Source organism: Leptosomus discolor, chromosome 1, assembly GCF_034619465.1.
Source record: "Leptosomus discolor isolate bLepDis1 chromosome 1, bLepDis1.hap2, whole genome shotgun sequence".
NCBI lineage: Eukaryota > Metazoa > Chordata > Aves > Leptosomiformes > Leptosomidae > Leptosomus > Leptosomus discolor.
Window position 1 is genome coordinate 157392148 of NC_141391.1, and position 14976 is coordinate 157407123.

Consider the following 14976-nt stretch of genomic DNA (forward strand, 5'->3'; position numbering starts at 1 on the left):
AAGAATTTGAGTGTAACAACTGCTTAGTCTCTTTAAGCACTGCACAACTTTTTCTAATGCCTCTCAAAACATTACTGTCAACACAAGTTCTTTTGTGGCAATGGCGTCCACTGTATTGGCAATGGACAAGAAATTGGGTCTTCTGTGGAATGACTGGATTACCTTAGCTTTTCTTTTGCATCTTTAAAACTTTCTGCAACATAGTAGACAGGCTGGAACTCAGTAACAGGGTACTTCTGCACAGAAGTCTTCTCCAGGACAAGAGGCTGAATCTCAGGCTTACTTGATAAACAATACTATGAGCAAAAGGGTAAGAAACTTATTTCAGTTAAAAAGTGCTTGAATTTGCTGTGAAAGTAATATAGAGATACTGAATGCCACCCCATTTCAGACATGAAAGAATTGCTCCTGTGGAATACAACGACATCACTTACTAGCAAAGAAGCAAGTATGATTTCCCTGTATATGTATACACTGACACATTTGTCAGAGCTCTTCAGTGAAGTATGACATTTCATGTTACTTCTATGCACAAAGTATGAAGCAAAATAAGGGTCTGAAGACATTCAGAAGGGAAATTTGAGTGATTATAAACATCTTATATAGGATGAACATGAGCCAACGGTGTTCACTTGCAGCCCAAAAAGCCAACCGTATCCTGGGCTGCATCAAAAGAAGTGTGGCCAGCAGGTCAAGGGAGGTGATTCTACCCCTGTACTCTGCTCTAGTGAGACCCCATCTGGAGTGCTGTGTCCAACTCTGGAGACCCCAACGCAAGAAAGACAGGGAACTGTGGGAGCGAGTCCCGAGGAGGGCTACTAAGATGGTAAGAGGGTTGGAACACCTTTCCTACGAGGACAGGCTGAGACAGTTGGCATTGTTCAGCCTGGAAAAAAGAAGGCTCCGGGGAGACCTGATAGCGGCCTTCCAGTGCTTAAAGGGGGCCTGCAAGAAGGCTGGGGAGGGACTTTTTACAAGGGCATGTGGTGATAGGATGAGGGGTAATGGTTGGAAGCTGGAAGAGGGCAGGTTTAGACGAGATATAAGAAAGAAGTTCTTCACCCTGAGTGTGGTGAGACACTGGAACAGGTTGCCCAGAGAAGCTGTGTCTGCCCCCTCCCTGGCAGTGTTCAAGGTCGGGTTGGATAGAAACTTGAGCAACCTGGTCTAGTGAGAGGTGCCACTGCCATGGCAGGGGGGTTGGAACTAGATGATCTTTGATGTCCCTTCCAACTCAAATCGTTCTATGATTCTATGATCTTTGAAATCTTATTCTATAAAACACACCTGCAGCTCCCCAAATGAAGAAAGCAGCCCTGCACCGTATGCCTTGAGTGAATCGCCTTCCTTACATAGTCCAAACTCCACCGTAAACCAATAAACCTAGCAAGAAAATTAGACAGAAACATGATTCCTTGATCAAAAAGAGTAGGTGCACATCATTGATTTGAATAAATTTAGACTTTACATTTCTATTTAAAATGTTGCCATGTGTCAAATATCAACTGTATAAATACAATAAATGTCCCCACAGACTGAAATTCTTCTCCTGGAAGGGGCACAGTGTTAGTATGCCTGTAAATCTGTTCAGTTCCCTGACAAGCACAGTTGTGTTTTACTGTGCTTATATTTGTCAGCAGAGCAGAGACAATCAAACTATAGCAATAAAATTTCATTCTGGCTGGCAAACCCCAAAGTTTCTTAGTTGATAGAAGTTTGTGTCCTGTTTCACACAGGAATGGACTGTCAGTGCAATATTGAAGGAAGATGATGTGTGGCCTAGTTTGAATTCTTGGTCTGTCATTTTGAAGGGATATCTGCTCTGGCTCAGAAGAACTACCTCATCTATCAGAAGGAGCAAAGATGGTGCAGTGCTTTGCCCAGGTGAGTTGGTGCTGGGGACACTAATCTCATAGGCACACCCTTGTTTTTACTTGAAGTTTGCAACTCTGGGTCTCAGTAGGATTCAGGTGAGCCACACTGACTGCAGAGGACATTATCTGCCAGGCAGGGTGGAAGGGAAGAGACACTTGCAGGTAGAAGAGCTACCGAAGCTGCCTCCTGAAATTTCCTGTAGGGATGTAGTAACATGTAATCTCTGCTTGCCCAATATATTTGTGCTGGAAGAAATCTTGTCTGGGCTTCTGTGTTTAATCACAACTGTCACTTTGAATAAGGGGTGCCAAAGCTATTTTCCTTTAATGCAACTGTTTCAGGGTGGGGTTTTCCAGTCATGGACTTCACTCTGTTCCCATTCAACTCTATGGGAGTTCTACCAGTGACTTCAGTGGCAGCAGAATTAAGACAACACAGGGTGCTTTGGAAAACTGAGCCCCTACTTATTAAATTACCGTAGCGAGTTTCTCGATGAAATCATCCGGAGCTCCCAGAGATGCCAGTCCAATTTCCTGTAACAATAAACCATTATTCTTCAAGCTGTTTATTACAAACATTCTTCCTGTCTCGTCTTACGTAATTTCTCACATTTTAAATGTTACCATCGCTTACTACCACACACAAATGTTTACAGGACATGTTCCTATCATGCAACATCAATTTTAAACCAGAAATCTCTCCAGAAATTAACAAAGGGTCTTGTCCAAATGTAATTTACAAAGCATGATCCTTTGTGCCTGGTACAAAGCCCATTGAGGTCAAATAAAATTTTCCTCTTCCTTTGACAGGCATTTGATCAAGTCTACAACACACATCTGAGAGAATTATATGGTCAAAAGGAGGTAAATCAACCACATCCATACACCTTAAATATTTCTCTTGTTTTAATTGGCCCTGATTGCAGGAGTTTTCCCAAGGCCTTGAATGAGTTCTTTTTTCTGAATAACAGGGCATGATTTGAAAGAGTTTATTCATACCTTGGGAGCTAATGGAGACTTTCCTGGGAGGCAAGCAATAGCTGGATTCAGAAGACAGCCACACAAAACTATATATAACCAGGTACCTTTCTTGGTTTGCTCCAGTGAGGAATACACAGTGCAAAAATATGGGCATCACACACACCCCCCCCAAAAGCATGGGAGCAGCCACTACCATGTCAAATCCTAATAAGCCAAGGTGCAGTAGGGCTTATCTTGAAGGAAAACCCTGTTCTGGGAAATGGCAGAGCCTGAGGGCAATGCTGAGCACTGACTACACCAAGTCAACATTTGTCTTTTGGGCAGGATGTTACATCAAGTCCAATTTCCTTCCTTCCCTCCCTCCCTCCCTTCCTCCCTCCCTCCCTCCCTTCCTGCCTTCCTTCCTCCCTTCCTCCCTCCCTTCCTTCCTTTCCTTCCTTCCTCCCTCCCTTCCTTCCTTTTCCTTCCTTCCTTCCTTCCTTCCTTCCTGCCTGCCTGCCTGCCTCTCTCCCTCCCTCCCTTCCTTCCTTCCTTCCATCCTTCCTTCCTCCGTCCTTCTTTCTTTCTTTGTCTTTCTCTTTTTCTTTCTCTTCTTGTCTTTATTTTTCTTTCCTTCTGTCTTTCTTTCTTTCTTTCTTTCTGACTTTCTCTTTCTGGTAATATGCAGACAAAAGTTTACTCTTTCACCAAGGTTTGGCTTCTCTTCCAGAGACATTATCACTATCAATAAGAAAGCTCCTCTCCAGCCTTCTCCCATGCTTGCATCTGAGACAGTCCCTCACTTTACTCAGCCTCCTCTGTGGCTTCAACAGAAAACAAAAAAAATCTCCACTTTCCCTACCATTTGGACTGCATGGTGGGGCAATAATTCATCTGACTCATGATCCATTTAACTGTGCTCAGAAGGATAAATATCTACAAAAAAGGTTTTTAGATGATGGCTTTGTAAATGTTTTGCCTGTAAATAAACAACTCACACAAAGCAGACGTTTGGAGTTTGAGCGTATGAGTTCACCTAAGTGATTTGTGTCAAGATTTCAAGCAATAAATAAATCAGCCTCAGCCATTCTTAAACAGTATGCTTAAAGGTGAATTCACCCCACCCCTCATAGCCCTTGGTTTGTCCTCTAAGTTACCTAGTCTCTGTTGTCTTCAATTATACAAATAGTATAACCACTGAGTAACTTACCTGGGAAAACTGAGCAAAACTCGGATCAGCAAAAAGAGGCACATGTCCTAGCAGCTCATGACAAATATCACTGCAGGAAAACATGACATCTGAATAAATTTAATTTAGGAAAAGTCCAGCAATGCTGGATGAATGCCCTAGAGTCAACACATAGTCAAGAGTGCAGTGCATTAGCTCCTACCAGCAAATAATGTTCAAGACTCTCAGGAAAACATTTTGCTCTAAAATTATTCTTGGTGATGGAAATATTTGCACATTCCAGGGTTTTCAGTGCTTTTATTATCATACATCCCTCAGAGGAAGGAAGATATATTATTTGTTTTTCCTTATGGAAGAAAACCATCCATTCAACTGCCCACCCAGCTCAGGGAAGCCCAGAAAGAAAGCACCCCCCAAAGAGAACATGGACATTTCAATCTCAAGGACAAGAAACATCTTTAGATGAAGCTTATGCTACTAAGACAATTCACCGTGGTGTCAACATGTACCTCAAGAGCTCAACTCTAGTCCCTGTTCAGGCCCAACACCTCCCACTGAAATGTGGAAGCCTGTTCTTCCTCAGATAGGACTATTTTCGTCAGAAGTTGAAGTTGGCAGCTGGACAGGCATGTTTGGGGAAGAAATCACCCAGGGACTGCTAGATTTTTCAAAGACGGAGAAGTGATTTGGTGAGATGGAAATGGGATAGAGTTAAGATGCTCCCAGGAGGGCCAGGTCTGTGGAAGACATTTCAGCCTGGCTTTCTGCAGGATGAGAATAGGGTGAGCAGAAGCACAGAGGAAAATCAGAACAATGAGGGATAGAAAATGGAGGGGAAAAGGAGGTTGTGGGAAGAAGTAGGAAGCAAAGAAATGGTAAGGAAGGGGAGGAAAAATTGCAACAATTTGAAGCAGAGGAAGAAAACTGTTTTGAAAACAGCAAGTGGAAAAGGACAATGGACAGGGACAGAGAGAAACATCACAGCATAAAACTGAAAAAGAGAAGGGATCAGCAATCCGAGCTTCCTGTATCTTGCTGCCAGAAGCTTCTGTGCAACATGTTGAGTCATTCCTGCAGTAGATTTCACACCAGTGTTTGGGTGCTAATAGCTAAGCTAAATGCCTTTGTACACTGCTCTCTCATGTCCCAGCCACCACGCAAGCATGCCTTCAGTAGCAAAACTGTCTCATCCATCCCATAAGAACTTGCAGAAGAGGATGAAGCTTGTTAAAAAGACTAGAAATCTTCTCAAAATGTTTTCAGAAGAGAGCAGTCACTTGGCTGCTCTCCATTAGCTCTGTTCCCAGGAGTGCTGCAGAGTCCCATATGGTTATTATCAGTTGGGCTGACCCTGCTGTTAGTCCGCTGCAACTTTACACAGTTTCTGTGCCAAAGTACTTACGGCTCTGGTGTGTACATGGGTTTGGACGCATGGCGAATATACTGTGTAGAGTGGAATACTCGGAACGCCAGTCCAGCCAAGAAATCCCGAGAGGAGAGCAAGCCTGCAACAGGACGCAGGCGAAACCCAGTGCAGGCTGAAGAGACAAAAAAATGATATCTTAAAAACAGTGGGTGTGTTTGATTTATCTTTATCTGGACTCCTCACAGTGGAAAAAGTTTGTTAAATGTTTTCTTTGCTTGCCTTATGTTAAACAGAGTTTAATTGTGAAAGAGCAGGGAATTTTCTACCCATGTATACCACCATCACAGTATCTGAGCATCTATACCATTGTATCCTTGGAAGTTTCAGAGGGACCTGGGACACAGGTTAACTAATGCACCCAAGCACCATAGGGGTCCTGTGATAAAGCAGGGACTGCTTTTCCATCTCTGGAAGCACCACCCCCATTGACAGCTGAGGCCTTTCATTTGATTTGGTTCTTTTATATGCTTCAAACTTACTCTGCAAGAATTTTGAAATATCTTCAAGCTGGGGAATGTTGTCTTCCCGGTAGCCACAGTATTTCTCCAGTAGTGGGAACACATGGTTGTGTTCATAACAAGCATGAGTTGGATAGAGACTCTTCAGCTCCCTGAAGACGGTGCCCCATGTTTTCTTTTCTTCTTCTGTGTAGGTGACTCGAGGAATAGGTTGGCCACTGGAAAGAAAATGGATACTCTCCATCGGAGCAACAGAGAAAATGTCCCATGCCACCAGCATCATACTCAGGAGCTTTACTTGGGCTGGCCAGGAGCTGCTAGTGCAGGAGTGGAGATGCCTTTGGTCTGACACGCAGGTGCAAAAGGAGCCTCACTTATCCCTAGGCACAGGTTAGGAAGGATTCTACTGGCTTTAGACAATTCCTTCTATTATTGTGGTAAAAATAAATTAGTGCTTACTAGTCTTACCAAGATGTTCTTCTAAAAATATTTGTTGGCTGTTGGTTTCAATTTAGTTGCATTTCTAGATATGGAGCAGCAGTTGTACTTCTTGTTCTAATACACATTAGATTTATTTTTTTGTTACAACAGGGAAACCATCAGCTCCAGAAAACTCTGTTTCTTGGAGGTGTAGAGAAATTCTGATCTGTGCTTTATGCTGTAACAGATGCAGTCTCCAGCCAGTTTGACTTTTTATAATTGAAATAAGCAGTTTTGAGTCAAATCCTACCCTCAGGCCTCCATGTGCTTAGTTCATGTTGAAGCTAGCAGGAACTAAACAATCACAAGCAATGTAGTTTGGCCTCCTGTGAATAGTCAATTCCTTAGCAATAATGATAGGGCCATAGGTGAATCCAGCAGCTTTGAAAAATCAAAGGCTTTTAAGTAACTTAATAGGGTTATCATCACTGCTGGAATAATGCTGGAGCTTTCCAAGCCCCAGAGACCTATTGTTAAATTCTTGATGACACCCCACCATCTTCTACTCCATTTTTTTCCTTGAGCCTCAGGGCAGCTCCTCTGGAGCACCATCATTTTCTGTCTGTCTGTATCAACCCTCCTTGATCTGTGGAGCTTTAAACATCACGTTGAATTATGAGGATTGCTGGGGGATTGTTGTTCCTATAGCATTCCTAAGTAATCCTCAACCACCTTCCAGGGCTATAAGGGGAATCTATAGCTTTAAAACCTTGCAGATTTCAATTAAAAAAGTTCAGGGGCCAACAGGGCCAGAAGCAAAGGATGGCAGATGGAAGAGGCAGGCTAAAAGCAAAGAAAAGAGAAATCAGAAAATTAAGCATTCAACAGAAACAATGCATAAATGTACCTGGAAAAAAGGCAAAAGAGCAGCAGGAAAGAGGACAAAATAGGTGCAAAAGAGACATAGAAGAGGATGAAACTGATGGTGGGAAAAAGAGTACAAGACAAGCAACCACAGACCCACCTTACCTTTGTAGGTGGGTAGCACCTTCACAAGTTATGCACATTGCCTTTTCAGATACTTCCCATGAAGCATGATAACTTTGGTTGTCTCTCTCCTCCTGACCCGTTCTCTTCATCTCTACCCCAACCCCTCCCCGCCCCTCCATGCTGGAGACCCCCCTTGACCTCTCCTCCCCACTATAGACCCTGAAAGGCAAGTCCATCAGGTGTAGCACCCAGGGCAAAGACAGCACAGATCCATGTGGGCCTTCCTGAATCAACACTCAGAGTTACAAAAAACACATACCTTCTTTCTACAAGCCCCAGAAGCCCAGACATGGGCTGTCACATCCTGCTTACTGCTCTATTACTGAAAGACTTTATTGGAAAGTCCAAGGACTTCACGTAAAAGGTGCTTTTGGGACACAGGTCCAGGTCTGTATAGGCTCTGTTTCCAATGTGTCTGAGGATCTGGATAACAGACTAAATACTAATTACTTACATCTTGGAATATAACGGTTTCACCTTCCTAAGATGGTTTCAGTTTGAATCTTGGAACGAGGGGGTAGTTAACATGGTTTTTCTTTTATTTCTATGTCGGTTTTGGTGAAAGCCTGCAAACTAGAGACCAGAATTTTCTATCCGTTATTCAGGAAAGGTAAACCTTCTATGGAATGCCTATAAATGGGTATTAGACCCATCCACATCTGCCTGCAAAGCCTTATCCAAATTTTCTAGCTATAAAATGGGCTCCTGACTTTTTTCACCTTACTTTTTACACTTTCAATCAATCAGTCCAATTCTGTCTCTCATTTTGTGATTAGTTTATTAGCTCTTTGGCTCAGGGACTATCTTTTCATCACAGTCCTGTGCAAAGTGGAGCCCTAAATGTACAACATATGTTACTTTCTACTTTGCAATCACAATTTTTACCAGTCTCAGCAAGAATCAGGCCGAGCAGTACTGATATAAACGTGTGAGTAGCTCTGGGAACAGAATTTTATCTCCTCTAGATCTGATCACTGAAAGCAAGCAAGCAAGCCTGTTCTAACTGAATTTATCATTTCTATTCATTTATTTTTCTTGGGAAATTAGAGCTCAAATTGCTGATTGCAGTAAAATAATAATGATAAAAAGTAGAGTATCAGGTGCTGGATTAGCATCAGAACCATAAGTTATTCATTATTTTAATAGTGTATGCAGCTCCTGCTTTAATGTAAATGATAGGCACTCCTCCCCCAGTCCTGGTTTAATGGGGAGAATACCAGAAGTGGCTTTATTCAATGCTCAGGTCTTTGTAGTAGCAACACAGTCTGCTGCTCAATTAGACAACAAAGCCAGGGAAGAGGGGTGTTGTGGGGAAAGAAGCGAGGCGACATTCTCTTCTGAACGTGTGCCTGGAACAATTTACTTTTGTTTTACTGTGATTTGGGGATAAATGCATGAACAGGAAGATTTAAACACACGGCAGAGAAAAGCCAACAGCAGCAGGATGCTTGTGGAAAAACAGGGATTGCAAATAGGGTGAGAGCTCTAGGAGAAGGCAGGACATGTGGGCTTCCTTTCTGCCCACGCGCAGAGTACTCACTGTCTGTAGTTGTAGGCAATATCTGCAAACTCCTTCCTCCGGGCCCGGTACACAGGATCTTTGAACCCCTAAAGAGAAGCAGTGATGGTCAGTCCCTGTGTAAATGCAGATGGTGAACAGCCTTCCTCTCCTGAGCACCCTTGGGCATGGCTGGTGCAGTCGAAGAAATACAGGAGGGTGAGTGGGGAAGCTGCCTCCATCCTGCCCTGCTCCACTCACTCAGGGCACTGTGCCTTTCCGGTCCGCGGGGCCACCAGAGCAGCCATTAAGCCACAGCCTCACAGCACGTCTCACCCCTCAAGTCCTTCCATTTTCTCATTTCCACTTGCTACAAAAAAGGGAAACATGCTTCTTTATAGTGCCAACAAGGTTCTCCTGCAAGACCAATACACTGAATTAACGGCACTCAGATAACCATGTCCTTCTGGTTTCTCACGAAGCTTGTTGCAGTTCCTGGCACATCTGGGCTGATCTAGAGGAGCAGAGCTAAACCACATTAGAAACATACTCATCAACTCAGTCAGACTTTTTAGGCGGATTTTCAGCATGAACTACACTTAAAGGTGTCCCTTTTCAAGACTTTAGAAGAACAGTAGGCACTTAGCAGGCCAAAAAGCCCTATTTGCACTACAAATTCAACCATTTGAAGGGATTTAATTAATACAGAGAATGTCTAATTGACCTTGTGTTGGGAGCTTGACCTTTGCAGCTAATTGCCAGTAAAATCAGGGATAAGAAATATAATCTCTAAATCTTCATCTAAGATAAACATTCTCCTCTCCCAATGTGCCTGCTATTTAGATTAAAAGTTCCTCAGGCTTAGGAGTGTCTACACCACCTAAAGTAGAGAAATGTCCTTCCAAGCTAGGACACACTTCTGCAGGGCAAATAACAACAACTCACTGGGCACTGCGGCAGTTCATGAATGCATCTTTTAGTGGTGCACAGCACGACTGGACTGAGGGGTCACAAAACACAACCAAGTACAAGAGGCAGCTGAAGTAGAGTGGAGACCTAAGACTGTGAGTCAAAAAGCAGCAGCCTATGGCCTAAAAAACACACTGTCCAAGATTAACCTAGCATAAAGGTGTTTGTGATTAAATCTCATATCACTTAACTACTAAAAACACAATCTCCTTTAATTTCTCTTTTTCTGCACTCTGTGTACTGTCACACCTATTTACCCTAGCAGCTGGGTTTCCTTTTTAAGCCATAAACTGCTCACTAACTAATTCTAGGAACTGGAGCAGAGATGCTTCATTCCTTTTAATATCTTTTTTTTGTTTGTTTGATTCTTTTTTCAAATACAATCTTGGTCTATTCCTGCATGACACACAAGGGGGCCATTGGCTCAGTATATGTCCTTTCATTCTGCCTTTCATATGACCTACACTGAACATCATGAATCATTGTACATGATACATAACACATCTTGAATTAAGCAATAGATAGTAAATGACTAATCACCCTATCTCAATTAAACTAATAACAGCAATTTTTCTTGCACTGCATGTAATTTATTTATAATCACCCTATCTCAATTAAACTAATAGCAGCAATTTCTGTTGCACTGCATGGAACTCAGTGTGTTTTGACAAATGAAAATAAGTTGTTGTTTGCTTGGAGAGGAATAGAGGCGGAAAGTATTCTTGTATCTGGAAGAGCTGAAAAACCACTGAATAAATTGTTTTATCAGCTAAGCCAATGAACAAAACTTTCTGACCCAATAATTTAAACCACAAACTTTTTGAAACAGGGACCTTTTCTTTTGTTGTGTCTCAGCATACAAGAGTCATGTCAGATTTAACAACCACATAACAAGGTACTAAGCTCAATCATATGTGTGTATAAAAGGATGAAAAAAACAGTTTTCCTGTCTCTGGGCTATGATATGCTGCTTCTGAAGTTTTTGTTGCTAGTGATTCACAAAACTAATCTGAAGTCACCGCATCTGAGCCACCTGGGAAAACTAGATGTGTCCTTGTGGTTACTTTGTGCTCTGATGACTGCTATGACTTTTAAAAGTCTCCTGGTATTTGCTCAAATTGAAGCAACGTTTGGTCTGATTTACTTCATAACCAGGGATCGGGCTGATTCTAACCCTAGAAATACAGTACCCTTCTTGGGTATACCTTCCTATACCATGTCAGATTTAGTCTACTAGGTTTGTCCTAAAGCAGAGCAAATGTAAATGAGAGAAACATCTGTCCCAAAAACTAGAAACATGTTAAAAAATAAAGCTCTGTTTCTTACAGGATGATCGGCATCCAATTCTGCTCCATAGCTTAGGATCTGATTGGCAAACCTGTCCAGCTCCTGGATACTTCTTGGGAACCATGGCACTGCAAAATAGAAAAGAAATAGAGACTGATATGCTTCTTCGCTACTTGGTTTGGGGCCTTCTTCTTGTCTTTCCATTTTTTCATCATAAATATAAAGAAATTTAGCAAGTGGCTAAATTCTTTGAGGAACAATGGCCTTTCCCTGTAGTCGGAGGCAAGAACAAACCCCACAAGTTGTCTTGAATTTGTGGCTGTTTTGCACTGTTGGAAGAATACAGAACATCAGGAATGGCTAGAGCTTGGTACACAGCTAGCTTGTAATGTTTATAATTTTCTGTTTATTATTCTGGTCTCTTGGCTTACCAAAACGTAGGATTTTTTCCAGAGCATCCTTCCTTTCATGGTAGCTAGTATCAGCCATTTCAAAGGAACACAAAGAAACCCCACAACAAGAAAGATACAGGATTATTTGACCTTCTGAAAATCTCTTTCTAGGACCTACTTGGTGGCCTCCTCTTAAGCTAGGATGCTGAAATAAAATGATAAATGGCACCCTAATACCTCAGACTAACATTTTTTTACTGCAGCCATTATGCAATAATGCATTCATTTAATTAACATTCTGGGCCTAATTCTCTATTGGCTTGTAACTTACATACTATATAAAGTGCCTACGGCACAGCCAGGGTATGAAATGAACCACCTTGACTATGCAGCATGTAATACTCGTGTGGCCCTCCCTTTTCAGAGGGACATGAGGTGAACGACAAGGAAGAATCACAGGGCTTTCTAGATGCTATGTGTTCAGATAGAGGAAAGCAGAAGGCAAGTATCTTCATGGCAATTGCACTACAAGGAGAGACTCTTCGCAGCTCGTGAGGTACATGGAGAAGTCATCCTAGGTCAGACCTCCTTCCTGGAGCCACAAGTGTATTCACTCAGTGGTCCAGGAAGTACCCTGTCACATGTCCCCTTAACAGCAAGAGGACTAGCATACATGTGCAATGGCTGTACCAGGCTGCAGCCCCCTCTTCTATCTCCTTCAGGAGGATCCAGTTGCATACTAAGCCAGAGAACCCCTTGTCAGCCACCACTGGACCTGGCCACCCCAGCCCTCTGCAACACTGAGACAGGGAAACTCAATGGAGGGAGCGCATGGACCATGAGCCGTTTCCCCTCCCTTGCCCAATCATCGCTTTGGGAAGTGCATTAGTAGGTACCTCCACTAGGTACCACAGGAAGCTGGGCACATCTTGGGAGCTGTCAGTGCTGTTGCGTTCAGCTTGCTCGTTTTCCCTTCTGCTGCACCATTCTTACATTTTTGGCCCTTTGACCCTAGCTGCCTTTTTCCCTTCCCTTCCCTTCTGCCTGAGTCAGAGGCTCTAGCCATGCCTGAATTTAATAGCCCATGATGAACTTCCCACAAACACAACTAATTGCTCTTCAAGCCCAGGTACACATCTGTCTCCAAGAAACTCTGCAGCACCGAGCTCTATAATTTCTTTACACGTGATATGAAAAATTAGTCCCTTTTGTTTTAAACTTGATTATTTCATTTGATGTTAATTAGTTCCCGTATACAGCTATCATTTGTTGTTATTCACCTTCTCCAGGCCACCTAGGATTTTATAGCTCCCTGTCAGATCCTCCATTTACCATCCATCTTCCTGGCTGAGACTTTGCCTATGTATTTCAAGAACAGAAACCATAGGCTATCTTTGAGCACTCTCATCACTTCTCTCTGCACCATTTTCAGTTCTACCATCCTTTTTCTGAGGAAAGGACACCTCCATCTGAGGATGTACCCCATGCTCAGACCATGCAATCATGTCCCATATGCTCCCCACGCTGAGTACAAGTCAGCAAGATGAAATTCAAGGCTAATATCACCCACAGGTCTGCTGGTCCAAGCCCAGGGGCTCTCAGCAGTCTCTCTATCAATAAAATGTCTGCAGCTCATTTACTGACTTTCTTGCGTGAATGGGTGTCATTTGCTCAGTCAGTGCTTGGAAAACAGCTCATTCCCCTGTGTGGCTCTCTGCTCAGCTGGGAGCTCTGCCGCTCAGCCATACCTCCCCATCTGATGTGGGGTTTGTGTCAAGTGAACCTGATCCCCAGCTGACAGCTGCTGCGTGAGCTGCCTGCAGTGCCTTGCTGATGGGGCTCATCCCAAACCTGATGGACCACCTACCGGATAAGAGGATCACTCTGTCTCCAGGACTATTCAGCCTTGCTTTCTGCTGAGCCTAACAACACAGAGGGCACTTGTGGCGCTGGGTTTCTGAGAAGCACCTGCACAGAGGGGCCAGAGCAACAACAGCAGATTTACAGGGCACAATTTGGGCGGCCGCAGCTCAGCCCCACACAGAGTGCTCGCTCCCCCTGACCTACTGTCCCACCACCAGCCTGGCTCCATCCAACGCTCCCACTGGGAGCCCTCAGATTTGTTTCAGGCAGGCCGGGGACAGCAGGTAGCTGGTGGCTGCCAGCCGGGGGACGTCGCGGGCTTCCCCGGGCTCCCCGAGCTGCAGAGACCCGGCCCGGTGACAGCTCCCGCCTGTGTCTCCCGTTCTCCCGCCCAACAGAAGTGGGTTTTGCCCCCTGCCTTTCCGAGCTGCACACCCTTCTGCTTGGCCCTAAAACCCAGACCTGAACAAGTCACTAGATGGCAGCAGCAGCCCCAGGAAGATCTTCCCAAAATTTCTTTTATTTGCTGGGCGTAGCGCTAGCTCTCTAGTTTCTCCAGAAACACTCTCTCACCTTACTGTTAGCAACCTTCCTGCACCTCCAACCCCTTCAGTTAAACTAGTCAGAGGCGATGAGTAGAAAAAGGTGTGTTTGAGTCCTAGAGAGGAGTCACCACTCACACCATGTGAAGAGTGATCACATCCAGCCAGCCTGCCCCTGTTTTCTATACAGGCAGCAGGGCACCAGGCTTATCTCCTGGCTTTGCCACTGAGCTTTGTGTGATGGTGGGGGAACCGCTTCAATCTTTTGTACTTCAGACTGCCCACTATCAGCTTGTCATGGAGCACACTGATAGATATTTTTGAATTAGACACTGGGAAAAAAGCTGTCCGGCAGCCCCACAGCAAAGGATTTGTCAGGGTTAAGAGTGAATAACCACTATTCTCAGGGATGTGCCATGGCCTGAAGGGCCCAGGCTGTGCAGGAAAATTGCTGGGAGCTGAAGTCTGCGGTGGATTTCAGCAGTGATATCTGTAGGGTTTTGCTGTCCTGAATCAGAATGGTCTAGGTGGGCAGGTTTCAAACTATTGCAACTTCAAGAAAGGATAAAAGGGATATGTAATAGTGACTTTCATAACATACATTTTATTCTCAAGATCCCCAAAGTACCTGGTGCAGAGGTCATGATAAACTCTGGGACAGACTGACTCCTGGGCTGATAAGGTGACAGACCTGGGCATGGAGATAGGTGGTTTGTTTTTCTCCTACACAGGAACAGCACCTTATCTTCTAGGCATGCAGGCCCTATAGGTATCTGCCTTATTTTCAGCAGATCTCTGCCCTCCTCCCAGGTGCCTTCAGACAGCTGTAGCTAAGAGAGAGCAGCTCTGAGCTCACAGGCTGTGCAAGGGAAATTCTGAGGATGCTTAGTGCTATTTGCACTAGCATAGCTGATGTTAAGTTGGGTCCTGGAAAGTCCTGAGCCTTCTCAGCTCTCATGGAAACAAGAATCAAAAGTCCTGAGCACAGCCACAGGATAGACACTGCACCAAGTCCTGACAGCCCTCGCATCAGGGACCAGGGTGCAAA

General features: G+C 44.0%; 1 protein-coding gene across 1 annotated transcript in view; it reads right to left on the minus strand.

Annotated features, from left to right (window-relative positions):
• Positions 1 to 14976, minus strand: part of PAH (phenylalanine hydroxylase) — a 37671-nt gene that overhangs the window by 3608 nt on the left and 19087 nt on the right. The window contains exons 5-12 of the mRNA XM_086468219.1: positions 11171 to 11259; positions 8918 to 8985; positions 5929 to 6125; positions 5426 to 5561; positions 4045 to 4114; positions 2352 to 2408; positions 1288 to 1383; positions 163 to 296 (exon numbers count right to left, since the gene is read on the minus strand). Of these exons, the coding sequence (XP_086324345.1) occupies positions 163 to 296; positions 1288 to 1383; positions 2352 to 2408; positions 4045 to 4114; positions 5426 to 5561; positions 5929 to 6125; positions 8918 to 8985; positions 11171 to 11259 (847 nt within the window). The remainder of the gene's footprint in view (positions 1 to 162; positions 297 to 1287; positions 1384 to 2351; positions 2409 to 4044; positions 4115 to 5425; positions 5562 to 5928; positions 6126 to 8917; positions 8986 to 11170; positions 11260 to 14976) is intronic.